This window comes from Engystomops pustulosus, chromosome 5 (assembly GCF_040894005.1).
Source record: "Engystomops pustulosus chromosome 5, aEngPut4.maternal, whole genome shotgun sequence".
In the NCBI taxonomy this organism is placed as follows: Eukaryota; Metazoa; Chordata; class Amphibia; order Anura; family Leptodactylidae; genus Engystomops; species Engystomops pustulosus.
Window position 1 is genome coordinate 197,168,761 of NC_092415.1, and position 27,758 is coordinate 197,196,518.

The following is a 27,758-nucleotide window of genomic DNA, read 5'->3' on the forward strand; positions in this document are numbered from 1 at the left end:
ATAGTATGGATTATCATCAACAATTCTGTGGACTCCTCATTCTTGATGCAGAGTAAAGAAGTATTGAGACACATAAATATAGGGATAGCAGAGAATAAAGAAATTACTGTATATGGTCAACAATTTAAAAAATATATAAAATAAAGAAAAGCTAACAAAATTAAATAATTAAAATTTATTCAGGTTTTTTTTTTCTAAAGCAGGATATACTGTACATATATTTTAATACCCGTCTATCTCATATTTTTCGTATCTTTTGTCTAATATGTATTGTTTTTTATATCTATCTCGTATATATGAATCTATTCATCTATCTCATACCTTTCTATCTATCTATCTTTTTTTTATATCTACTGTATCTCCTATCTATCTGTCTGTCTACACATGAAGAGTCACAAGTTTCAGGACTTTTTTTAATTTAAGAAACCAAAGGTAAATTGACATATGTGAACCCCCCAGCAAGTAATGGGTTAATAATAATATACTTTATTTATATAGCGCACACAGATTACACAGCGCTGCACAGAGATTGTCATATCAGTCCTTGTCCCCAATGGGGCTCCCTATCTATTCAACCTACCAGTATGTTTTGGAGTGTGGGAGGAAATCAGAGGACCCGAAGGAAACCTACGCAAACAGGGAGGGAACATACAAACTCTTTTTGTTGACCTGGGTGGGATTAGCAACCCAGGTCCCCAGTGCTGCAAGGCTCTAAAGCTTTTCCTCTAAGATTTTCAATGGGATTTGTGTCCAACAGGAACCACAAGGGGTTAACTTACTATTTTTTTGGTTGTGTATTTGTTTTCCCAAATTTTTGATAAATTTTTCCTTTTGTTGTTTGGTATCCTTCTTCATGCTTTGTGTCTAGTAGACGCGTTACCTCTGTAGGGACCTTTTTCGTCAGGGTCGTAATTTCGGCAGGTCACACAAAAATGAGTCCCATAAATCCGGCGACACCAAGTTTACGAGTGCGGTTAATGAAGTTTCGCCTCTGTCCCGGATTTCACTCCAAGTGTCACCTCGGAGTGACCCCAGACACATTACCTGTGCTGATCTGTATTTCGGTAGTGTCTGCTCCCCCTTCCCTTGTATGAAAGTGCGAAGATACAAATTGACCATCCTTCCCTCATCTCCCCCCCCCCCCATAACACTGCTGACAGCCGGGGGCCCTGTACGGCAGATGAGAACTTGATGACACAACCAGTACCAGTGGGTTGCAGTAACACAACTTGGCCACAACACAGAGAATGGAGCTGTTTACCGCTTCTGTCTTCTCTCTGTAGCTTCCAGTGTTGGATCATTTTATCTGTGGAGTTTCTAGTGTTGGGACCCTGTAGACTGTTAGATTCATAATTCTTTATTTATACAGGCGGTCCCCTACTTAAGGACACCCGACTTACAGACAACCCATAGTTACAGACGGACCCCTCTGCCCACTGTGACCTCTGGTGAAGCTCTCTGGATGTTACTATAGTCCCAGACTGCAATGATCAGCTGTAAGATGCCTGTAATGAAGTTTTATTGATAATTCTTGGTCCAATTACACCAAAAATTTTGAAACTCCAATTGTCACTGGGGCAAAAGAAAAAAAATTGTCTAGAACTTCCATTATAAAATATACAGTTTCGACTTACATACAAATTCAACTTAAGAACAAACCTCCAGACCCTATCTTGTATGTAACCCGGGGACTGCCTGTATAGCGCACACAGATTACGCAGCGCTGCACAGAGTTTGCCAAATCTGTCCATGTCCCCATTAGGGCTCACAATCTAATCATCCTACCAGTATGTTTTGGAGTGTGGGAGGAAATTAGAGGACCCGGAGGAAACCCACGCAAACACGGAGAGAACATATAGGGGCAGATTTACTTACCTGGTCCATTCGCGATCCAGCGGCGCGTTCTCTGCGGTGGATTCGGGTCCGGCCGGGATTCACTAAGGTAGTGAATTGACGTCCACCAGGTGGCGCTGCTGCGCTGAAGTCCGCTGAAATGCACTCAAGTTCACCGGCCTATTCCTGGTGAAGGTAAGTGCAAGCTCCGCGACACTTTTTGTTTTTTAAATGCGGCGGTTTTTCCGATTTCCGTCGTGTGCATACTAGCTCCGATGCGCCACAATCCGATAGCGTGCGCCAAAATCCCAGGGCAATTCAGCGCAAATCGGAAATATTCGGGTAACACGTTGGGAAAACGCGAATCGGGCCCTTAGTAAATGACCCCCATAAACTCTTTGCAGATGTTGACCCTGGGACTTGAACCCAGGTCCCCAGTGCTGCAAGGCTGTAATGCTAACCACTGAGTCACCGTGCTGCCTATATATTTCCTGGACAAAAGCTCCAGAGGGGCACGAGACCCATTTTGGCTATAGAATGGCCTTTTAGGATGTCACAAGTAACATCCTGTGGTCTGAGAAGGCCACTCATTAGCCAAAATGGGTCCAGTGCCCCCCCAGGTCTTCTGGTAAAGGCTGGACGCACCAGAGTGATGTGACTTCTGACCCCAAGACGCCAAATGAAAGACGAACCAGAGCAGCACATGAACCAGAGTAGGGAAAGTAGGCTTTCATATTTTCGGGAATTCCTGGAATTTAAAGAGGACCGGTCACCCAAAATTTCGGCACTAGGAGCTGCTTACTTAGGGTGAAGACACACGTGGCATTTTTAGGCCGTTTTTGGGTTGTTTTTTAGTTAAAAAAAAAACGCATCCGTTTTTTGAAAACGCATGCGTTTTTGTCAGTTTTTCCGAATTTGCGCAATTAAAAACGGACAAAAACGCATGCGTTTTTAACGATCTAAAAACGCACTAACTAAAAACGGCCCAAAAACGGCCTAAAAACGCCACGTGTGTCTTCACCCTTAAGCAAGCAGCCCCTAGTGCTTGAACAAACGCAGAAACTTCCGGTAACGCTATCTAACACTGCGGCGGGGTACAATGTAATCATCGGACCGCTCACAAAGCGGTCCGATGTATTCATGAGGGGGCGGTCCGAGACGCTGCCTCTTTCTCGGACTGTCCTGCTCGCTCCATAAGCTGGCGGTGACTGCCGCGCGATAGGCGGCAGCCACCGCCCCTAGCCACACCCCAACCCCGCCCCCTCATGTAAAACGATTGCATTGTACCCCGCTGAAGTGTTAGATAGCGTTACCAGAGGTTTCTGGTAACTCTAACACTGCGGCGTTTGTTCAAGCACTAGGAGCTGCTTAATTTAGTAACATCTCCTAGTGCCGAAATTTTGGGTGACAGGTCCTCTTTAAGGATGAAATCTACTTTGTGGAATATTTACCTGTTTACCTACAAAAAATATCCTTCAAAGTCAGGCAAATGTGACTCTTCTCATGCCATTCTCATGAGTTTAGTGGTAGTGTCACTTCAGAAGCCCATATGTTATGTTCTGTAGCACCTAGAAACATGCTTGTGTCATATTAAAGATACAATTCTCTTTTATATCACACCAGGTTTTGTGAGCTACAGAACTGGATATAAAGACAGCTAAAGACCTGGTTAGCTATGTAAGCTGCAGATAAAGATCTGGTTCCCACTCATATTTTTAGCTGAACTATGAGCTTGATGCTATCTGAAAGATGAGATCCTTATCTTTAATATGGCAGCATGTTTCTAGGTGCTATAGAACAGACGATAGAGGAGTATCAAAAAATACTACCTCTGCAACCTATAAACATGACTCATCTCATGTGAAAATGGGATGAGACGAGTCATACTTCGGGGGAGATTTTTTTAAAAAACGTAAACAGGTGATATTTCACGTAAAAAAGGGGATTCTAGAAAGGACATTATATACTGTCAGGGTGCGGTCACACGTTGCGTTTACCGCATGCGTTTAAAAACGCATTGGAATAGCTGAAGAGTGATTTGCCTAATTAAACAGCTGTTAACATGCTTTAACAGTCTGTTAACAAATGCATGTGTTAACCGCGATGTTAACACAAGTGTTAACAATGTGTTTACGGTTGCGTTTTGTAAACACACCTGTTAACTGTTGTTTAATTAGGTAAATCACTCTTCAGCTATTGCAATGCGTTTTTAAACGCATGCGTTAAACGCGACGTGTGACAGCACCCTGAGGGGAATAGTAGTTGGACAGGTTCCCGCATATGTAATAGTCCTCCTGAAGCTGACAGTAAGGTGGAACGTGAAAGCTTTTGACCTGAAGCATGGAGGAACCACAGAGTGAGGAGAAATGTGATGCCCCACCCCCATGACACCATGACTAGTCAGGCTCGGTGACCGCCCCTGTGACTACTTATTGACAATGTGCGTATGAAGAACATCTTTATCATTTCAGCTTCTACCGGGTAAATACCAAGAATTATCACAACAGCATTTCTAAGACGCATCATCTGCTGAGGCTAGTTAGAGGGGCCGAAACAGGATTCCTTTAAGCAGGAAAACCCCTTTAAGGGCCAAATTGAGATGGACCCAATAAAACTACTAAACCACAATGCCAAACGATACAAATATTTTTGTAGCAGTGTGATAAATATTGAGGACAGATATGTAAACTAGATGCATTTCCCAGCGTGTCCCATCCTGGGGATTATCCGGAGCACGTCATTAGCGTTCCGGGTGTGAGTGACGCTCCAGTGTAAGTATCTCCGCTGATATAAATAGCCTTCCTGGGCCTGGGATGTGACCGCTGCACTATACTAAGCTTACAAGGGCCGGGGCCTCTCTGTGGAACATTTGCTTAAGCCGATGTTGATGTTATTAATTCCACGGTTACTTTGTTTCCTTTCATTTTTGGGCTTTGCTAACATTCCGGATTTTGGTTTCCTGCAGGCTGGTAAGGGTCTATTCACACATATTGGTTTTGGTTGACCAGCAGTACTTAGATCAAGCAGGGGTCCTATAGGTTGATGTCTTAATTGAGAGCTGTTTAAATCTACAGTGAGCTCCCCCTGGTGGTGTCAGCAGTTATGGGAAATTTTATCATCTAAGCAGGGGAATGGTACAAAGCCACAGGATATGTCATACATACATGATCGATGTGGGTTCTAACTCTGGGACCTACACCTAGGTGAGAACAGGGGTCAAATGATGGAATGCAGAGCTCACAACTCGTCTATGGGAGCAACAAAAATATTATTACTCCCGTAGACCCGAATGCAGAGTTACATTCTATCAGTGGACCCTTCTCAGCATAGGGGGGGGGGGGGGGGCAGAGGTAGAATATTCCATTCTGCTTTGGAGGGGGGTTAGCCCCAGCCATGAGGCGAGTTGAGCCTCTTGCCTCAGGTAGCACCATCTGCAGCAAGATGGGGGGCAGCATTAGGGGCTCAGTCATCTGCTATGAAGCAGAACCTGACACTTACAAATAGCATTTCTTCATAGCAATTGTCAGCCTGGGTGTGAGACCATGCATAGAGAGCCCATGTATTAAAAATAATCCGATATGTTACTCCTGGAGGGGGCGCTGTTCTATAGCTCTCAGCAGGCCTGGGGTCAGAAGGCCCCCATTTCCACTTGGCAATGGAGCATTTATATGGCGCTCCGTTTAAAGGAAAATATCATCTCAAGGGGAAAGATAGTATATACAAAGGAAACATTATATACAGTAAACATTGTATTTAGTTGATGTATAACATGACACATAGTAACGACACTGCATCCTTTATGGTTTCAGGCTTGCAGTGGAATAGTCCCACTGAGACCATGAACAATGGAGGGACACGGCTGTAAGTGAAGCCATCAACCACGAAATGAAATGGGATAACACATTCATATCATTTACAGACTGGGATCATTCGTAGAATTTCTACAGTAATTAATAGAGTTTTATAACTTTTTAAATTGCCTGTGTGAATAGATCCTGTTAATTCACAAGTGATCGCACCTTTAAAATGTGGGAGATGGGTATGTGTTATACTACAGAGCTGCATCTACAGTATAATACAGGATGTAACTCAGGATCAGTACAGGATAAGTAATGTCATGTATGTGCACAGTGACTGCACCAGCAGCAGAATAGTGAGTGCAACTCAGGAGTATAATACAGGATGTAACTCAGGATCAGTACAGGATAAGTAATGTCATGTATGTACACAGTGACTGCACCAGCAGCAGAATAGTGAGTGCAGCTCTGGGGTATAATACAGGATGTAACTCAGGATCAGTACAGGATAAGTAATGTCATGTATGTACACAGTGACTGCACCAGCAGCAGAATAGTGAGTGCAGCTCTGGAGTATAATACAGGATGTAACTCAGGATCAGTACAGGATAAGTAATGTCATGTATGTACACAGTGACTGCACTAGCAGCAGAATAGTGAGTGCAGCTCTGGGGTATAATACAGGATGTAACACAGGATCAGTACAGGATAAGTAATGTCATGTATGCACACAGTGACTGCACCAGCAGCAGAATAGTGAGTGCAGCTCTGGAGTATAATACAAGATGTAACTCAGGATCAGTACAGGATAAGTAATGTCATGTATGTACACAGTGACTGCACCAGCAGCAGAATAGTGAGTGCAGTTCTGGGGTATAATACAGGATGTAACTCAGGATCAGTACAGGATAAGTAATGTCATGTATGTACACAGTGACTGCACCAGCAGCAGAATAGTGAGTGCAGCTCTGGAGTATAATACAGGATGTAACTCAGGATCAGTACAGGATAAGTAATGTCATGTATGTACACAGTGACTGCACCAGCAGCAGAATAGTGAGTGCAGCTCTGGGGTATAATACAGGATGTAACTCAGGATCAGTACAGGATAAGTAATGTCATGTATGTACACAGTGACTGCACCACCAGCAGAATAGTGAGTGCAGCTCTGGGGTATAATACAGGATGTAACTCAGGATCAGTACAGGATAAGTAATGTCATGTATGTACACAGTGACTGTACCAGCAGCAGAATAGTGAGTGCAGCTCTGGAGTATAATGCAGGATAATTAATGTCATGTATGTGCACAGTGAGAAACAGCTGAACAGATCTCGTAATGACTTGATAGAAGAAGGCGATTTACGGACTTAAAGGGATACACTGTATAATGGTGCCTATGGAATAGGGATTTCCCATTAGATGATCTGCATATTTATAGCCCCTGATAAGTGGAGAAACCATCAGATATGTTATTAGGGTCTCCGCTCTCCTGAATAAATAAACACACCCTGTCCTGTAACCCGCGGCGTATCCTCGGAGCTCGGCCGCGTATCATTTATTCATCCCACGCACTAAGCAGTAAAACTTCAGCATCTCTAATTGAAAGTTAATGCAGATATTGATCGCTGGGCTTTAAAAGCCATCCATCGCTCCGTAATGGCCGGGGCTGGTTCATAGGACAAACACACTTCTAAAAAATCTCCCGCAGTCAGGTCACATGACCCGACTACATCAGCGCCGTGACAAACGCCAACACTTTCAGTAACACTAATGTATCCATCAATCCGTCTGCATTGTGTCACGTGATCAGCGGATACTGATCAGATGTCTGGAGCTGAGTCTGAGTATTAAAGGGGTTTTCCAGCCTAGCAGCCTGTCCTTCCAAGATTAAAGGGGTTGTACCAAGTAAGGATAGGGGACAACAATATGATCGGTGGGGGTCTTAACATTGGGAACCTCAACGGGACCACCCACTATCCGTAGAATAAGGTTCATGTCCTCCCTAATGGGTGGAACAGGAGGACATGGATAGGGCATAACATACAAACATACATTTAATGGTGTTGAAGAACAGCGCCATTCTCTGTGTAGTGGTAGAGTTCTGTCACTGCAGGAGATGAGTTACAGTTACCCAGCCTGACCACTACACAGACAATGGTGCTGTGCTTCTGGCTCTGTTTTGAGGTCAGAGTATATTGGGGACTCCCAACCATCTATAGGGAGGTCCCCGATATACATAAAGTATAAAATAACTGACTCTTAAAGGGGTTTTTTAATGATTCCATTTTACCAGTGGGCTCTACAATAAATGAGTAATAAATTTGGTTACAGATCGTTAGCAAATATTCACTATTCTTGACACTCCTATTAAAGGGGTTGTTAGAGACATCCCTTTAAGGGTGAGAACATCAAGGAAGTTTGCCTATTTTTTTTAACCCATTCTGACCCTATAACCTTTTGTTAGTTGTACATTATATTTGTAAAACTTTGAAGTTTTGTCCCTAACTTTTTGTCTTTTCTTCTTCTTTCCAGCTTTGAAGAAGGATGAGAACACGATTGATGAGGTAGGGTCTCTTGCTGTATACTGATATTCATCTACAGCTCTTGTCTAGATCTCAGTGTTGATACTTTGTATTGGATGTGCCCCGGAGCTGGGTCGTAGATGGCATTTTAGGATATTGCAGCAACATTGATGACCTTCTGCTGCGGGGGTCACTGGACTGCAGCGGGTCCTTGGACAACATCCAATCACATGTAACTGTGCCTGGGGCCGGGGCTTATCGTATGCAGAAGATCTATAGATTCTGCCTGTTAAAGGGGTTGTAGTGTGCAGCCGCTGGGCTGACATTTCACTTTAGTATATACTGATATTCCCCGAGAAATACAATTTTTCTGTACCTCTATAATTCCTCCTGGAAATGTATAAAAATATTGATTGTCATCATTCCCAAAATGAACAAGGGAACTTCCTAGATAGTGTGACAATCTCTAGTGACCCAACAAGGACAATGGTAATATCCACTTTTCAATGTATTTATCCTTTTAAAGGAGGGATAACAGAGGGATATAATTAATTACAGATGTTGATGATGAAAAACCCCCTTTGGAAATGATCAGAAAATCTATATCTATGTAGAACTAAAATACTCTGTAGCACTGTGCAATTTGGGAAGTCAAAACTATAGGAACTCAGGAGAGAGGACCCTGCCCATAAGAGCTTACACTCTACAGGAGAGAGGTCCCTCCCCATCAGAGCTTACACTCTACAGGAGAGAGGACCCTGGTCATAAGAGCTTGCACTCTACAGGAGAGAAGACCCTCCCCATAAGAGCTTATACTCTACAGGAGAGAGAGGACCCTGACCATAAGAGCTTACACTCTACAGGAGAGAGGACCCTGCCCATAAGAGCTTACACTCTACAGGAGAGAGGACCCTGTCCATAAGAGCTTACACTCTACAGGAGAGAGGACCCTGGCCATTAGAACTTACACTCTACAGGAGAGAGGATCCTGCACATAAGAGCTTAAACTCTACAGGAGAGAGGGCCCTGACCATAAGAGCTTACACTCTACAGGAGAGAGGACCCTGCACATAAGAGCTTATACTCTACAGGAGAGAGGACCCTGCACATAAGAGCTGACACTCTACAGGAGAGAGGACCCTGACCATAAGAGCTTACACTCTACAGGAGAGAGGACCCTGCCCATAAGAGCTTACGCTCTACAGGAGAGAGGACCCTGTCCATACGAGCTTACACTCTACAGGAGAGAGGACCCTGACCATAAGAGCTTACACTCTACAGGAGAGAGGATCCTGCCCATAAGAGCTTACACTCTACAGGAGAGAGGACCCTGCACATAAGAGCTTACACTCTTTAGGAGAGAGGACACTGCCCATAAGAGCTTACACTCTACAGGAGAGAGGATCCTGCCCATAAGAGCTTATACTCTACAGGAGAGAGGACCCTGACCATAAGAGCTTACACTCTACAGGAGAAAGGTCCCTGCACATAAGAGCTTCCACTCTACAGGAGAGAGGACCCTGACCATAAGGGCTTACACTCTACAGGAGAGAGGACCCTGCCCATAAGAGCTTACACTCTACAGGAGAGAAGACCCTGCCCATAAGATCTTACACTCTACAGGAGAGAGGTCCCTGCCCATAAGAGCTTACACTCTACAGGAGAGAGGACCCTGCCCATAAGAGCTTACACTCTACAGGAGAGATGTCCCTGCACATAAGAGCTTACACTCTACAGGAGAGAGGTCCATGGCCATAAGAGCTGACATTCCCTGCACTGGGATCCCGCTGTACACAATCCCCATGACCACTATATAGTGGCTGAATAGAAGCTGAGCTGCAGTAATCATACTCAGCCACTATACAGTGTACGGCGCTGTACAACAAGCAGCTGATGGGTGAGAGTCCCGCATTTTGGATCGTTCCTGATTTTAGATAGATGTCTTATTCTAAGGATAGGTTATCGATACCGGTTCAGTGGGGCACCCACTCAGTGTCTAGTGGCCAAAATGTGTCACTGCAGCTCAGCTTCCATTGAAACAGACAGCACCATATACTGTGTAGTGGCTGTTTTGGGGTACTGCAGCTCAGATCTCATTCACTTCTATAGGAGCTGGGATGTAGTAATCCATTGTGGCCACTACGCTGTGTATAGCGCTATATGCTTGATTGGCAGCTGATGACTTGTAGTAACCCATCGTATCCACTACATTACATATGGAGTGTAACTGAGTCGCAGTAAAACATCTTGACCACTACACAGTCTCTGGCACTGTATGCATGAATGAGAGGTAAGGTGCAGTAACTCATTACGACCACTATACAGTGTACAGCGCTCTCTGATTGAATTGGATTTGAGCCGCAGTAGCCCATCTTGGCCACTACATTCTTTATGGCGCTGTTGGCCTCCTGCTTCATATAGTGGGCAGCCTATATGAGCCGATCAGTGGACCCCACACCAATCTAATACTCAAAAGCGAATCATCAATGCCCTAGGAAATCCCCTTTAAATATGAGACTCCTGGATACTGGACTAGAGCAGCGATGGTTCGCGTCTTGTTTCCATGGGGGGAGTAGTGTCTGAATTTAGAGGGCAGCGAGCCAGCGTCCGGATCAGTCTTTTATTCCGGTCGGGATCCGGCCGACATTCCTCCTCAATGTCACCCAAGGAGAAACCAGAACCGTTGCGCCACTATGATGACTGACGTTACTGTAGGGAACAACAACCCCCAGCATTCTTCACCTATTTGAGGGAAAACAAATAAGGAATGTATCAGCAGATAAGAGGCTAATGAAGGGCAGGACCCTGAGGAAGAAGCAGCATTCCTGAGGACTGCCGGGAAGGACATGGCCTCCAGCCTCGTGTGCAGAGAGCATCCCCCCTGCTAAACTACAACCCCCAATATATACATCTGAACTATGTATATATTTGCAAAACTGCAGACCATTCTAGGTTTACTTCCTGCAGAGCTTTGTGTGTGTTGTTAGTAGCAGCAGGACTGTGAAATATGGATTTATATTCCAGGGATTGTATATTTTGGAGGTTGTTCTCACACTGCTTTGCTCTGTGCTCTCTGCAGCCAGTGTTGGGTATTGTCCCTGGTGAGATGTGTAGCCAAACCTTTTGTTTATGTTGTTGGTAGCAGTACTAGGTCTGTAAAATATGGATTTATATTCCAGGGTTGTATATTCTGGGGGGTGTCCTTACACTGCTGTACTCTGTGATCTCTGCAGCCAGTGTAAGGTATTGTCCCTGGTGATCTGTGTAATCATACCATACAACATCTGCAAAGAGTTTATATGTTCTCTCTGTGTTTGTGTGGGTTTCCTCCGGGTCCTCCGGTTTCCTCCCACATTCCAAAACATACTGATAAGTTGATTAGATTGTGAGCCCCATGGTGACAGGGACCGATTTGGCATGTTCTGTGCAGCGCTGCGTAATCAGTGTGCGCTATATAAAAAAACGAAATAAATAATAAAATAAATAATACCTTTGTATATATTGTTAGTAGCAGCAGGACTGTGAAATATGGATTTATATTCCAGGATTGTATATTCTGGGGTGTGTGCTCCCACTGCTGTGCTCTGTTCTCTCTGCAGCCGGTGTTAGGTATTGTCCCTAGTGATCTGCCTAATCATACCTTTGTGTGTGTTGTTAGTAGCAGCAGGACTGTGAAATATGGATTTATATTCCAGGATTGTATATTCTGGGGTGTGTGCTCCCACTGCTGCGCTCTGTTCTCTCTGCAGCCGGTGTTTGGTATTGTCCCTAGTGATCTGTCTAATCATACCTTTGTGTGTGTTGTTAGTAGCAGCAGGACTGTGAAATATGGATTTATATTCCAGGGTTGTATATTCTGGAGGGAGGGGGGGTGTCCTCACACTGCTGTGCTCTGTGATCTCTGCAGCCAGTGTTAGGTATTGTCCCTAGTGATCTGTCTAATCATACCTTTGTGTGTGTTGTTAGTAGCAGCAGGACTGTGAAATATGGATTAATATTCCAGGATTATATATTCTGGAGGTTGTCCTCACACTGCTGTGCTCTCTGCATGCTAGGTATTGTCCCTGGTGATCTGTGTAATCATACCTTTGAGGACTGTGACCTATAGATTTATATTCTAGGATTATAGCTTCTCCATGCCCACTTTGGACATGCCCTCACACTGCTGTGTTCTGTGCTCTCTACAGCCAATTTTGGGTATTAGTACTGGAAATCTGTGTAATACATTTGTGTTTTTTTTTGTGAAATATGGATTTACCTTATAGGATTTTAACTTTTTTTTAGGACATATACATTTCTGGGGGCCATATATTTTGAATGGATGGTTGGATTTTTATAAAAAATGATCAGGGGCGCAGTGCCCATCACATAGGGGGTAATTTTTAGCTTTCCCTAAGCGTAATATTTTTGGTGCATATGAGAGACTTGCTATGTAAGTAGTTCCCTATGGACTGGTGCGCTTTACGGCTCTGCAGTAACCTATATTTTTCTTCTGCTGTCACAGCTGTGACCGGGGCTTGTGACCTCTCTGAAGATTGACAGCTGTGGCGTCCAATGGGAATTCATTGCACTTTTCAGTTATGAACTTGTTATCTATAGTCTGAGTGTCAAATACTCCCCAAACTATACAGCGCTTTCTCTAGAGGAGATCCTCCCCTTATCTGAATTTGCCATGAAATAATCAGGGATATATTTGATTTATGAATTCCTTTAACCCTGGATTGTCTTGACTACACATAGTAACAAACCTGCAGCTCTGAGAACGATTAGATAAGTCATCGGTTTTGGACAGGAAGCAGATGGTTCCAATTTCTTGATATCAAACCGATGTTTTAAAATAGTATGAAATGCAAGGTGTATAGGGTCATCCAGATGATATGTACATTTTTGGTAAATAAATATCAGAATGGGGGAGCGAAATAACAAAAATAGTGCTAAAAAATATCACAATGCCCATGGTACTCTTTTTTTGATGTAAGCTAGGTCCCTGCTAGTTTCTACTTCCTGCTCCCGTTTCGACAAACAGGAAGTGCCCTCTCAACCAATCACTGACCACAGTGATGACCATCCTGAATCATTGATTGGCCGCACAAGCACTTCCTGTTTGATAAGTTGGAAACAGGAAGTATGTGTAAACGCATAGGCCTCTTCTCCCGCAGCGGATTGTATTACCTTGTCTGGGTCAAAACTGGGCCAAGACCACCAGAGCTGGTTCTACTCTTTGCAATTGATGGATCAGGACCACCTAAAATCTGTAAGGTGGCATGGACAGAGGTTGTGTGTATCCAGATTAGGGCCTACCTAACCTTGTAGATTACTTTTTCATTATAAGTTTGTATGTGTGTAGCACCTGAGGAATTGCCCCTTTGGGGGCATTACCGCTGTAGCTTCACAAGTTGTCACACTGTCTCCCCTCTCCCTGCTCCATCAGCACTCCCACTCCCTCTGCCTTATGTAATCTCACACTGTGGGACGGGAAAAATGCTCCAGCACAGTGTAGCAGCCTGTGAAGCTACATCACGGAAGGGCATCGGTAACACCTTCAGAACCCTCCATTGGCATAATTTTAAAAGTTGATTCTAGAAGGAAGGAGGGCATGGATAGAAGGGCTCTGGAGGGGTTACTAGAGTTCCTCCATGCTGTATCTTCACAGAAATCCCATTTAGGTCATTAAAGCATTTGAGGCGAGACAGAAAACTGACTGCAATCTGCAGCAGTCTCTGTCTGCATGTTTAGCATCTTTTCAGTCCCTTGGCCCATCTTTCCTCCTCTCCATAGACATTCATGCTTACAAGTAATTTGATACTCTAGTAAGCTGACAGTCCGTCTTGGGAGATCAAGACAGACTCAGCAGAGATTTCACAGTGAATCTCTCTGATAAGATATATGATGTTTCTGATGGTTTGTGCTGGTATTGCAACTAAGCTCCATTCACCTCTATACAGATGAGTGTAATACTGACACTCACCATGGTCAGGGGTGGCGCTGTTTTTGGAAGAAAGCAGCCAATCCCTTTAAGCCCTTGTTAGGTTAAGCGTTGCTCCTCCCAACATTCCCATACACATGGATCCTTGGCTCAGCTGATGTGGATTTCGGGACTCTTATGGGGGCTTATAGACCCCTCGTAGGATAAAATCTCCAAAAACACAACAGATTTATTTGTTTTCTGGAGAATTATTACCCGTCAAATATCTTGGAATTTTCATCTATTTAAAGAGCGAAGCAATCGCGTTGTAGGATCTTGGCCGCCGTCCACGCAGCCAAAACCGCCATCTCCGTGTGACAGTGAAATATGAAATATCCATAATGTCTTCCTCTTAGCCAAATGACATTTTGTCTCCCTGTTACTTTATGTATTTCTGAGAATACATAAAAATGCTAATTCCTTCCTCTGCGGCAAGTCTGATCCTCTACGGAAACTTCTCTGCTTAAAGGGAACCTACCAACACGAATCTACCTATAAAGGTAGATCGGGTGGTAGGTGGATCAATAGGACGTGAGGATAGCTCTTTTAAGGGCTAATCCTCACATCCCCGCACTTTTTGATATTATCGTTATATGCAAATTTTGTTATGCGGCTACTGGGGCGTGGAGTAGCCGCAGCTGAGGCTACACGGCGCGGCTACTCCACGCCCCAGTAGCCTCTTTACTCCTCCTACCCACAATCTTCGTTGCGCATGCGCAGAACAACAGGCCCACGCCTGTGCAGCTCCGCGGGCCTGCTGTTCTGCGCATGCTCAGACGGCAGGTTAGTCGGATGAGGGCGCGCAGCTACGAGGAGCTGCGGACCGAAGATTGTGGGTAGGAGGAGTAAAGAGGCTACTGGGCCGTGGAGTAGCCGCGCCGTGCAGCCTCAGCTGCGGCTACTCCACGCCCCAGTAGCCGCATAACAAAATTTGCATATAAAGCCAATAAAAGTTATCAAAAAGTGCGGGGAAGACCCGAATCCTCGTCGAAGAACGTGCCGCTGGATCGCGACAGGACCAGGTAAGTAAATGTGCCCCATTGTATCAATCCAGAGTCCAGGCTGTTTAGCTCACAGAGCATTGTCTACACTCCTCTTCTCAGCTGAGAGCAGGACAGGATATGTACAATATTGATACAATTGGGCTCATTTACCAAGGGCCCGAATCGTTCATTTTCGCCAGGTTTCCCGAAAATTTGCACCGAATTGCCCCAGGATTGTGTCGCATTGGCGCTGGGTTGCATGCAGCGGAAATCGGGGGACGTGGCCGTCGGAAAACTAGACGGATTCGGAATAACCACAGAATTTAAAAAAAAAAAACGTGTCGCTTGACACACACATACAGGCACCAGGAATAGGATAGTGAACTCCGGCGGACCTCGACGTAGCAGCGACACCTGGTGGACATCGGGCGTACATCCTTAGTGAATCGCCGAAAGACCCGAATCCTCGTCGGAGAACGTGCCGCTGGATCGCGACAGGACCAGGTAAGTAAATGTGCCCCATTGTATCAATCCAGAGTCCAGGCTGTTTAGCTCACAGAGCATTGTCTAGACCCCACTTTTCAGCTGAGAGTTGGACGGGTTATGTACAATATTACTACAATGTATCAGTTAGGAGTCCAGAGTCGCTCACAGAGCATTGCCTAGAATGGATACAATTGTATCTACTTCTCAGCTGAGAGCAGGACTCGCTATGTACATGGTTATTAATATGTACCTGTACAGAGTGCAGGCTGTGCAGCTCACAGAGCATTGTCTAGACTGAATGCAATTGTATCTACTTCTCAGCTGAGAGCAGGACAGCATTACTACATTTAGTCCAACACTGATGCAAATAGTGTCCCCCACTGAAACTGATGACCCACCCTACAGATTAGGATATCGAAATATTTTTTCCGGAAATCCCCTTTAAATCTCCTGCTGCATTGCTATGCGGTTCCCTCTGTATTCATCATACAAGAAGCAGGTGTAAGGGGACAATTCAGATATCTGCATGTCATCTCATGCCAGGGTGTGGGGTACAAGGATCATACAGTGAACGTGTCTTAAAGGGGCGTCTAGTACGTGCACGATGTGTAACTGCCGTATACGGACAAGTAGCAGGCAGCTGGTTAGTGTTTGCCTGGCGGTAATTAAGAGCAGTTTGGCGCGGGGCCAGTGACTCTGACGAGGATTTAGTTAGCTGCCAAGATGGCACCTCCTACAACATGTAGCCCGTGTCACTGCTGGGGAGGTCTGGAGAGATGTCTCTAATGTAATTACATTCTTAAAGGGATTGTGTTTCATGATGTAATGAGGGCTATAATAGAGGGGTCTGTAGAGTCGGGTACCTGTACTGCAGTCCTACATGAAGGGGTTGAACATTTTTAATATTGAACAAAGTCTTCCAAATCAGATGGGTCATCAATAGTAGACTGGTGGGGGTCTTATACTTCGATGCTGGCATCAGAACTTGTCAGACCCCCCCCAGCGTTCCGAAGTCATCAATATAAATAAAGTTACAAGATGTCTGACAAGTGGAATCTCTTGTGATGAGTTTCTGAATCTGAATTACCGTATATACTCGCGTATAAGCCGACCCGAGTATAATAAGCCAAGGGTGGGAAATGCATTGGTCACAGTCTCCCAGTATATAGCCTGCCCCTTGTAGTATACAGCCAGCCTGTCCCATGCAGTATATAGCCAGCTAGCTTCCTCTAGTATACAGCCAGCCAGCCCCCTCTAGTATACAGCCAGCCAGCCCCCTCTAGTATACAGCCAGCCAGCCCCCTCTAGTATACAGCCAGCCAGCCCCCTCTAGTATACAGCCAGCCCAGCCTGCCCACTGTAGTATACAGCCAGCCCCCAGTAGAATATAGCCAGCTAGCTCCCTCTAGTATACAGCCAGCCAGACCCCTCTAGTATACAGCCAGCCAGACCCCTCTAGTATACAGCCAGCCCAGCCTGCCCACTGTAGTAAACAGCCAGCCCAGCCTGCCCACTGTAGTATACAGCCATCCCCCAGTAGTATATAGCCAGCCAGCCCCCTCTAGTATACAGCCAGCCCAGCCTGCCCACTGTAGTATGCAGCCAGCCAGCCCCCTCTAGTATACAGCCAGCCAGACCCCTCTAGTATACAGTATATAGTATACTTATAATTAAAAAATCCTCCGGCGGCCCTGATGTTCAGCGCGCCTGCCGACCGTGAGATGGTTTAAAAGTTTGTTCCAAAAAATGTGTCATGTACCCATCTGAATAGGAGGTCTGACTTGTGACTGACTGCAAGCACTTAAAAAAGTGCCAAGAACTTAACCACAAGTCAGTAACAAAGTTACAAACTTTTGATTAGACAATAAAACTTGAACCCTTTTAAGAAGTTGCTGAGAAGCTGCTCCCTTTGAGCTGATAGTCGCCCTCTCCATTGTATGGAAACAGCTGTGCAGTCAGTAACGCCGGGGGCTGGGCGAGCGGAGAATTAGCGGTGATCCAGCTGATTAACTCTTGCCAAATGCTAACGATAAAATTGTAATTGAAAGAATAAGTGCATAAACTTAGCAGCCAGCACGGGCAAATATGCCAAGTAAGTAAAACGTCTCTACAGAAGGTCTCAAGTTACTGTCAGAAGGAAATCTCTGAAGATCCTCTATAAAATCAGGAGAAAATCCAAAGTATCCATTTCTCGGATGTCATCTCCAGGGGTATAAGCTTCTGAGCCTCAATATATAATCTGTAATAGGGCCAATCCACTCACCATGAGCCATTTCTAATACTGGAGTCCTGGAAGATCCTCCATTGCTACATCTGGACCCCCAATGGCCCTTTTAACATCTAGATTCATGAGTTAAGAGGCCAACCATGATGTGTTTCTATGTAGGTTTTTTCTTAGTATGGAGAACCTGAGGGTTTATGTCACAGCCGTGGCCTTGGAGATCCTAAATCATCTGGAAAGGCCTAACAAGACTGTAGCTTTTCCCGTTGGGTGGAATAAATCCAATTTAAGGGAGGTTCATGGAGAACATCTTCTGGTGCGTCTACCACGTTCGACCAAGAGTCTTCCACCCATCTCCATCTTTGTCCAAGCTCGAAATGTGGGAAGCCCAAATTCTATTTATCCAAAAAGATATAAAGACTGAAGAGGTTTAAGATGTTGTACTATTGTGCCGCTTTCTTCCGTGGAGTCCTAGGAAAACCAACAGGGCAGGGGTAAGCAAAAAAAGAGGACCTACTTACTTGGCTTCTAGTTCTTTATCCACAACGGTCTTTAGTCTCCTGGCATTACCAACTGGGCAGGAAACGGGGGTCGTGGAACTTCCTGGGTTCAATTGATGACCTCAGAGGGCTCCACTGATTGGCCAAAGCTGATCACGGGAACGTTAGCACTTCCAGCCCATCTAGCAATGTTTGGGAACAGAACTCTTGAACTGGGATTAGACTTATGGTGAAGACCAATGCCACAGTGGAGTAGGAGAAGGGTAAGTATACGTTGTATTTTTGTGCAAACCTCTGCCCCAACTCCAAGGTAAATTATTTGACTATGAATTAGCTGAATTTTATTAACCCTTGAATGTGTATGTGTTTGGATGGGAAAGAATCCGATCCCCTCAATTTTTGAAACCCTGTAAGCTTAACCTTTTGTTCTCAAGGTAGATGTGTTCCTTATTAATTATTTATTGCCCATTTAGGACCCAACATCCCCGTTATTGGAGTGCTCAGCTATCCTGCTGGGCCGTTTGTTGCACTATGCGGCCACCTACTCCTCTGATTTGAAATACCTGTGCAATACCTTTCCATGTATAAATGGTTAATGTTTTGTTGATGTTAGAAATGTATCTTTCCTGAGGTGAGGCAGGCTGTGATTGGTTGGCAAACTCGGAATATTCCAGGCCACGCAGAAGTTTATAAATACAAGCTTAACTTAGGCGTCCCAGTCTCTGTTTTGAGAGCCCCATAATGTCCCCCTTTCCTTGTTTCACATTACTGTCCCCAGCGGTTGTGGATGAGGCCCAACCTCAGACAAAGGTTACCTTGACATCTGTGGCCTAGTCGGCATCAAGCCAGCCACTCCAGTCCTAGCCTCCAGCTGCCCCCGCATACTGTTGGTCCCCGGTGGCAATGTAAAAGATGGTAAACCAAAAAATGTTCCCCAATATGTCAACCTGGATAGGTAATGGGTATCTAGTAAGCATCTGAGGCCACCAGTGATCCCGAGAGTCTACATTCTCCATATACTGCCATGTGACCCTCAGGGCCCCTGTTGAATGGGGTCAGTGTATAAAGTGTAAAACACAGAGATCTTTATCACAACCTGCTACATGGGAAAAGTGGAGCAGTTCCATATATGGAACCCATCAACGAGAAGGGTAGGTACCCAAGTCAGACCACAACTGCACCCAGCCTACTTGTGGGCAGCTTCCCTTATAACGTGATGCTGGTTTATTAAACAGATGTTCCATTTAACATTCACTGGATAAATCAGGAGAGTGTGGCCAGATACACCCCCTCTATACTATCGTATGTGTCACTCCCTGCTCCCAATACGAGGCCCACCCATGTGATCGGCTTTGGTTTTTGGATTAGCATTCCAGATTACTTCTCACAGCTGAGCTTTTGGAAGGGTGTTACTAATGGAATAATAAACATGGAATTTAATGATAAAGTTTGTTCCCCCGGATCGCTGTCTATTGTGACCTTATGTTGAACAATAACCCATTGGGATTTATTCGCATGCTATGATAATAGTTTTGCAGTGATTTTTCTGCAGATTATGAAAACTTGCATCTTATTTTTTGCTGTTGGTGGTTACATTTTGTATAGTTTATATCATCTGCTGACAGAACTTAGAGGGCGGAGCTTGGTCAAGGGGCGGGTCCTTGAGTTTGGAGTGGAGGAGTGCTGACCAGTTGCCTTAAAGTAATCCCCCCTATTTTAATTATTGATGCCTTTCAGACCAAAACTGCAATACCGGATACAACCTTTACTGAAGAGGGGCGCTATTTCTAGGCAGAAAAAACTGATTTTTTAGTCTAAACTGACTACATTTTTTCCCCTTACCAAATTCCTTACTCCTGTTAAATATTAGTTTGAAATGAAAACTTTGAGAGCAGATTTTGGAAGCCTCTTTTATTTTCACATCTGTTTCCCTGGTTACATACTGCGCTGTAATAAACTTAAGTCATGTGGGTGATGTAAGGGTCTCGTTGGACTGGGTGGTTTTATTATTTTTGCCTATTTAATAAGTGTTTAATGCAGCATGACTTATTTTTATTGTGGATGAGATCAGTAATTTGAAATTCCACATATTATTTTTTTTTAGGAATGTGGCTTTGGTAAAGGGAGGGCAGAGAGCGATGCAGTATAAGAGAAGGGATTTACCGGCCCCCACAGGAGAGGATTGTGGGGTCCAACATTCCTCTATACAGAACATGAGAATGTCCACTTCAGGTTTATTTGGAATAAATTCTGATACTTTAACAAAATAGACACCAATGGCCTGACATTAGCTCCAAAGTTACCTGCCAATAGCGTAGTCTTCTTCTAGACCATTTGACCCCCCAAAAAATAACAAAGTGCACAAAAAAAACAAAGGTAGATGTCTCATAAATATATTTAGTAAAACATAGGCATAACTATGAACTTTTCTAGTGGAGAAAGAGGGACAAAAGATGGACTCCATTTTTTTTTCCCAGAGCCACCCTTACCCCACCCCCAGACAGTAAAATTCCCCATTAGTGATCTCCTCTTTGTCTCCCCTACAGCTCATTTCACATTGTTGTATTTTGATATTGAGCCCCCTTATATTGTGTCCGCATCTCTCCTTATATTGAGGCCCCCCTGCATTTCCCCTCACACACACACACATGTGTATATTGGCCTAAAACTACTGATTCCTCTCTTTTTGAGTATTAAAGGGATTGGCTAGCTATTAAATGGCTTGGGGCCAGCCTTGTGGGAACATATTAGAAGAAAGGGAGAATTTATGCCCTCCTGATTCCAGAGGAATAGTGACCCCAGATCCATTCACTTCATGGGGACTTCCAGGACCTGACAGCCCCATGAAATTGAATGCTGCTCACACATGGAGTCCCCTTCACCGGTTCGATTCGGACATACTTTCGGGCCTTGGTTCTACTGATTCTGCCAAAGGAGTCCACCAGCAATCTCATAGTTATCCTCTATCAAGACAGGATCTACATGAACAAGGAGAGATAGGTGGGTCTCCAATTATCCAGATACATAGTTACCGATATCGCCAAATTTTGTGAGGTTGTCAAAACTTTTCAAAAACAATCTCCACTAATTATATGACCTACCATGAAAATGTGCAGGTTGAAAACAAACCCTGCCTAAAAGTGTGTGGTCCTCACCGGTCGTGAAGTAAGACTTATTTGCTCTATTTTTACCCACTAGCATAGGGCACTGTATGTAGACCTGTAAGACCTACGACTGGCGCCATGGCTTCTAGGGATGACCTACTACTGGAAAAGAGACAAAGTCAAAGAAGTCAGTATCTGATTCTGTAATTTAGAGCCCATAGAGTAAAATTATTTGGTGAACATAGCACCTAAATAACACCCACCTACGAAGCTGAGGCACCCGATCTATTATGGTGCTAGTAGGGGGATTGTGGTTTCAGATAAAGTATCTCTTTCCCAATCCTAAACGAAACCTAATAAGGTTAGAAAACCTCATTATCACTTTGCTGAACAAACAAACAAAAAGCACGAAAACACAAATACATCCTCAACGTCTTGCGTAGATGTCTGCTGTGCTATAAATGTGAAGCCACGAGGGGTTCATTCCTCTGGGACGTGTGCCATGCAGCCCAGCTGTGCCAGGAAGAAACAGCTGACAGACAAGAGACACTTGGCGATGCTGACTGACGGATGAAGATGTCTGTGTATTCTCTGTATACACCACAGGTAATGCTCTGGCCAGAAGAAGGACCCAGTGTAGCCTCTGGAAGGGTTGTGTCCTAGTAAGGAACTGGGGTCTGGGTTGGATTCTTCAATCGTGACCCTATTTAGACAGAACCTATAAGATAATCATAGAATTAGGATCAGTGACTTTCCCAAAATTCTGTGTGTATGTTCCAGATAATGGATATGTGGTCGTTATTGTATTGTCCCACCAGAACCCCAGGCTCTAACCCAATATTGAACACCAGCAGACAAGTCGAAGACAACCCAATCTGGAGACTATTAAGAACCCCTGTTTGGTTTTTGCTATGGGGCCCCTTCCTTTCCGATATTCAACCACCAAAGCTCCTAAACTATTTGTAACACTGCTCTTATGTGGTGGAGGCTTCCAGGCTCCCTTAGGCACCAAGGCCCACTTGTGACTGCTACCAGTGTTGGACTTGCCCACTAGAGTTCTAGAGGATCTTCCACGGGGCCAAGGTTCTAGACCAGGGGTCAGGAACGCCACATATTTTAAAATGTTATTCCGTAAGAGCCGTACCATATGCACATGCCCCCTAGTAGATAGGTGGTCCCAGTGTCACGGGAGCCCCTGCAATCTTGGTATCGGATCGCGGGCACAACCGTGTCCCTCTTCGTAGCGGAGCCCCTTTTCGAGCTCACTCAACTCGCCACTTTCCGGCTCCCGTCCCAGCTGGCCAGCGTGCGCCGCTGATTGGCGCTGCCCACTTCCCGGGTTCCTTTAAAGACTGGCGGCTTCCAACATTTCCCGTCAGATTTTAGTACTTCATGCCTATGAGGAAGCTTTCCACAATGTTTCCTTCCAAAGTGTTGACCTCCTGTTGACCTCCTATTGTTGACCCTGGACCAGTTCCTGATTCTGCTCCTTCACTGCCAGCTCAGATCTCTTGCTCTGTCCCCAACCACACATCATTTCCGCCTACCTTGACAGTCTGCCTGTTCCTGACCACTAGACTGCCTAGTGATCCTGTACCTTGACCTTGGAAGCACCGTGGACAAGTCGCGCCTGTGGAATGACCTGATTGTACTACGCTGTAGACTGGAGGGATCTGGTGAAGACTGGGTGCCAGTCCCAGGTGTCTGCTTACATCATTGTCTGCGGTAGTCCAGGGGGCTCCCTACTCCAAATCCTGACACCCACCACATGCCCCCTAGTAGATAGGTAGCTACAGCACATACCCCCAGTAAATAGGAAGCCACAGCACATGCCCCCAGTATATAGGAAGCCACAGCACATGCTTCCCAGGAGATAGGTGGTCACCGCACATGCTTCCCGGTATATAGGTAGCCCCAGCACATACCCCCAATAGATAGGTAGTCACAGCACTCCCAGCAGCCAGCTCCTCATCGCTCCCACGCTCTTCTCTTTGACCCAGGCTTAGAAGATGGCGCCTGGGTTGTACAAAGGACGTAGGCAGCAGTAACATCGCTGCCTGTATCCAGTGATTGGTCTATGAGACACAGCAGCCGTCACTATTTATTAAAGATCTGTCTGAGAGCCAGATGCAGCCAACAAAAGAGCCACATCTGGCTCCCGAGCCATAGGTTCCCTACCCCTGTTCTAGACCAATACTAAATCCCAGAGGACCAGTAGAAGACAACCCAACCTTATAGGGGTCCTTGTTTTGGTTTTTGGTATGGGACTTTCCTTCTCTTTCTGTTATTCAACTCCCAGAACCCTCAAATTAGTGACACTGCTCTTCTCTTGTGTGGTAGAAGACTTCTTATGACTACTACTACTACTACTGATGGACTGATACATTAGAGTAGAGGATCCACTATGGTGCCCTGAGGACCATGAGAAGGCAACCCAATTTAGTCTATAGAGGGTTGTATCCTTAGAATAATTTTTTCAATTGTCTGTTCCATATCTGATCTGGATTTTTTAAGGGTCACTGTATACTATCCAGAAGTGCAAAACATTTTAAAATCTACAATGTGTAGAATTGTTTCGCGTTGAATTTTACGTGAACTGTAGAGGTGGATTTTCTCATGGAGTTGCAAAAAGTACAATCTCAACCAGACGCGGGGAGTTAGGAGGTGATAAAGTGTCTCATCCCTATACAGTACTATAAACCATTTGTTAAAGTTTGGGGTTTGGAACAGATTTTGCAATGGGTTTACGGCTACAGGGATTGTTTCTAGAAAATACCTTTATGGCCCAGACAGTGGTGCAGCAAAAATCCGGCCGGGATTTATTAAGGCAGTTCCTCTGCCGTCCACCAGGTGGCGCTGCTGCGCTGAAAAGCATCGGAACGCGCTGGAGTACACCGGGACGGGCTGAGTGAAAATAAGTGCAAGCTACGCGACAGATTTCACATTTTCTTTATTATGCTAATGAGCCAGAAGGGCTCTGGGGGTGTTACCAGAGCCCATACTTGTGGGTGCTTCATAGGCTGTTACACTATCCCAGCCTCCACTCTGCCCTCTGGACTTTGGCCCTCTCTTTGCCTGCTGTAACCTCACACAGTGGGAGGGAGGAAGTGCTCCTGCACAGTGTAACAGGCTTGGAAGCTACAGCATGGAGAGGTTCTGGTAACACCCCCCACAGCCCTTCAAACTCATTAGCAGAATTTTAAAAGTTGATTTTAGAAGGAAGTAGGCCATGGATAACAAGCAGGGCCGGCGCCAGCACCAGGCATTCCCAGGCAAGTACGAAGATTGAAGAAACCGCAGTGGCACTCACCTGGTAACATCTATAGTCTTTATTTCATCAAAGCGGAGGTGCGGGGGGGACCCTGAACATGGCACAGGTAACGGTCCATTTCGCACTAGAGTCTTTATATAACAGAACCATGATGGGGCTGTATACAAGTTAAGCTATGATGGGGCTGTATATAAGTTAAGCTATGATGGGGCTGTATATAAGTTAAGCTATGATGGGGCTGTATAGAAAATATCCATGACAGGGCTGTTTGAGAATGATAAACAAGGGGATATTTTAGTTTCTGCATTTTTAATGCTGCCACTGCAAAGGGGCCTATGGAAACCTGGGGCCGGACCTGATAACAAATATGATAAGATTACCACAGTCCCGGTGCCTGGATCTATCAGGATGGATTTTGGTGGTAGATTTCCTTTAATACACAGTGCGGCCTTATCTTCCTAATGTAGAGCAGGAGCCTCTCGTGCGGCAGAGGAGTTGGCACGTTAGACATGTTTAGTATATTAAAAACGTTCTAGTTATTCCATGTATGTTATACGGGTCATCAGGTCAAGCCCTTGTATATATTACATTCCAGAAGTCATAGGGGACAATCACTCCTCCCATACAAAATACACACACACACGTTGGGGGAGATTTATCAGAAGTGTCTAAGGGCAAAACAGTTCTAGTTGTCCTTGCCAACCAATCAGAGCTCAGCTTTCATTATCCCACAACTGTTTAAAAAATGCAAGCTTAGCTCTGATTGGTTGCTTTGGGTAACTAGAACAGTTTTGCTCTCAGACACTTCTGATAAATCTCCCCATAGAGAGTATGTCAGAATCCAAAAATTCTATAAAATAGTTCCCACTATATTAGGGCTTAGATGGTTCCTGAGCCAGTGGCGCTATGGAGCCAGAAACCCTCTAACACACAATACACATACAGTATATAATATATATGTGAGTGTTTGTCATATACAGACAGTCCCCGGGTTACGTACAAGATCGGGTCTGCAGGTTTGTTCTTAAGTTGGATTTGTATGTAAGTCAGAACTGTATATTTTATCATTGTAACTCCAGACAAATTTTTTTGGTCTCCGTGACAATTGGATTTTTAAAATGTTGGATTGTCATAAGAACCAGGATTTACACTAAAGCTTCATTACAGACACCGGTGATAACTGTTATAGCTGATTATTGTAGCCTGGGACTAAAGTACAGTAAATTACCAACATCCAGAGGTCTGTTTGTAACTAGGGGTCGTCTGAAAGACGGGTGTTCTTAAGTAGGGGACCGCCTGTACCGCACTTAATCTCCCTCCGCCGGCATTTAAAGGTTCTTTCCATACCGAGCCGTCATTAATTAACATTGCAGGGTCCAGTCGTGCGCTGATATAGGATGTCTCTCAATTAAAGGGAATAATCCCACACCTGTCGCAGCTGCTTTCCCCCCAATGTGAAGTATATTAATAGGATTTATGTGCTGATAGACATCTCTGCAGTATGTAAAGGAGAGGAGATCCTCGGCTGAGATGAATAATCCCTGCACTACTTAAAGATATATTTACCGGAGCGGGTCTGTGCTAAGAATGGCTTCATGGTCATCAGTCTGTCTAATGTTGGCCAACTGTGGGAAAGCCGGGAAGATGAAAGAGAAAACGGAGAACAGATCAGTTCATAGACCAGAACCAAAAGGAATGAAAAGATTCCTTATATGTTACTTAAAGGGAAAGTGTCACCTTAAAATGCCCTTTTTATTAACTGTAGGCATTTTTGGTATTTTTTTTTCTTAAATATCTTCCATGTCACTCGCTACATAATAACTATTACATTCTGCAATTCTCGTTCTGGCCACTAGGCTTGATAATAGACTCATACTTGCTAATTCTGTATAGGTTTTCTATACATCAGTCACTTAAATCAAATAACAGACAAGATTATAATAGAAGATAACACCAAAATTACATCACTGCTGACAATAGATGATGTCACAGCTTATTGTCAGAAGTGATGTAATGATGGGTCAGTGTTATCTATATAGAGGTCATTGTACAGGGAGGGGGAGGAGATAAGCTGTGACATCATCTATTGTCAGTAGTGATGTAATGATGGGTCAGTGTTATCTATATAGAGGTCATTGTACAGGGAGGGGGAGGAGATAAGCTGTGACATCATCTATTGTGAGTAGTGATGTAATGATGGGTCAGTGATATGTATATAGAGGCCATTGTACAGGGAGGGGGAGGAGATAAGCTGTGACATCATGTATTGTCAGTAGTGATGTAATGATGGGTCAGTGTTATCTATATAGAGGTTATTGTACAGGGAGGGGGAGGGAATAAGCTGTGACATCATCTATTGTCAGTAGTGATGTAATGATGGGTCAGTGTTATCTATATAGAGGTCATTGTACAGGGAGGGGGAGGAGATAAGCTGTGACATCATCTATTGTCAGTAGTGATGTAATGATGGGTCAGTGTTATCTATATAGAGGTTATTGTACAGGGAGGGGGAGGGAATAAGCTGTGACATCATCTATTGTCAGTAGTGATGTAATGATGGGTCAGTGTTATCTATATAGAGGTCATTGTACAGGGAGGGGGAGGGAATAAGCTGTGACATCATCTATTGTCAGTAGTGATGTAATGAGGGGTCAGTGTTATCTATATAGAGGTCATTGTACAGGGAGGGGGAGGAGATAAGCTGTGACACCATCTATTGTCAGTAGTGATGTAATGATGGGTCAGTGTTATCTATATAGAGGTCATTGTACAGGGAGGGGGAGGAGATAAGCTGTGACATCACCTATTGTCAGTAGTGATGTAATGATGGGTCAGTGTTATCTATATAGAGGTCACTGTACAGGGAGGAGGAGGAGATAAGCTGTGACATCATCTATTGTCAGAAGTGATGTAATGATGGGTCAGTGTTATCTATATAGAGGTCATTGTACAGGGAGGGGGAGGAGATAAGCTGTGACATCACCTATTGTCAGTAGTGATGTAATGATGGGGCAGTGTTATCTATATAGAGGTCATTGTACAGGGAGGGGGAGGAGATAAGCTGTGACATCATCT

The 27,758-nt window shown here is 44.6% G+C and overlaps 1 protein-coding gene across 2 annotated transcripts in view; it reads left to right on the forward strand.

Annotated features, from left to right (window-relative positions):
• CDK14 (cyclin dependent kinase 14) overlaps positions 1–27,758 on the forward strand; it is a 317,114-nt gene that overhangs the window by 15,476 nt on the left and 273,880 nt on the right. For both annotated transcript variants that reach the window (XM_072154286.1, XM_072154287.1), the window contains exon 2: positions 8,164–8,195. In XM_072154286.1, coding sequence (XP_072010387.1) covers positions 8,164–8,195 — 32 coding nt within the window. The remainder of the gene's footprint in view (positions 1–8,163; positions 8,196–27,758) is intronic.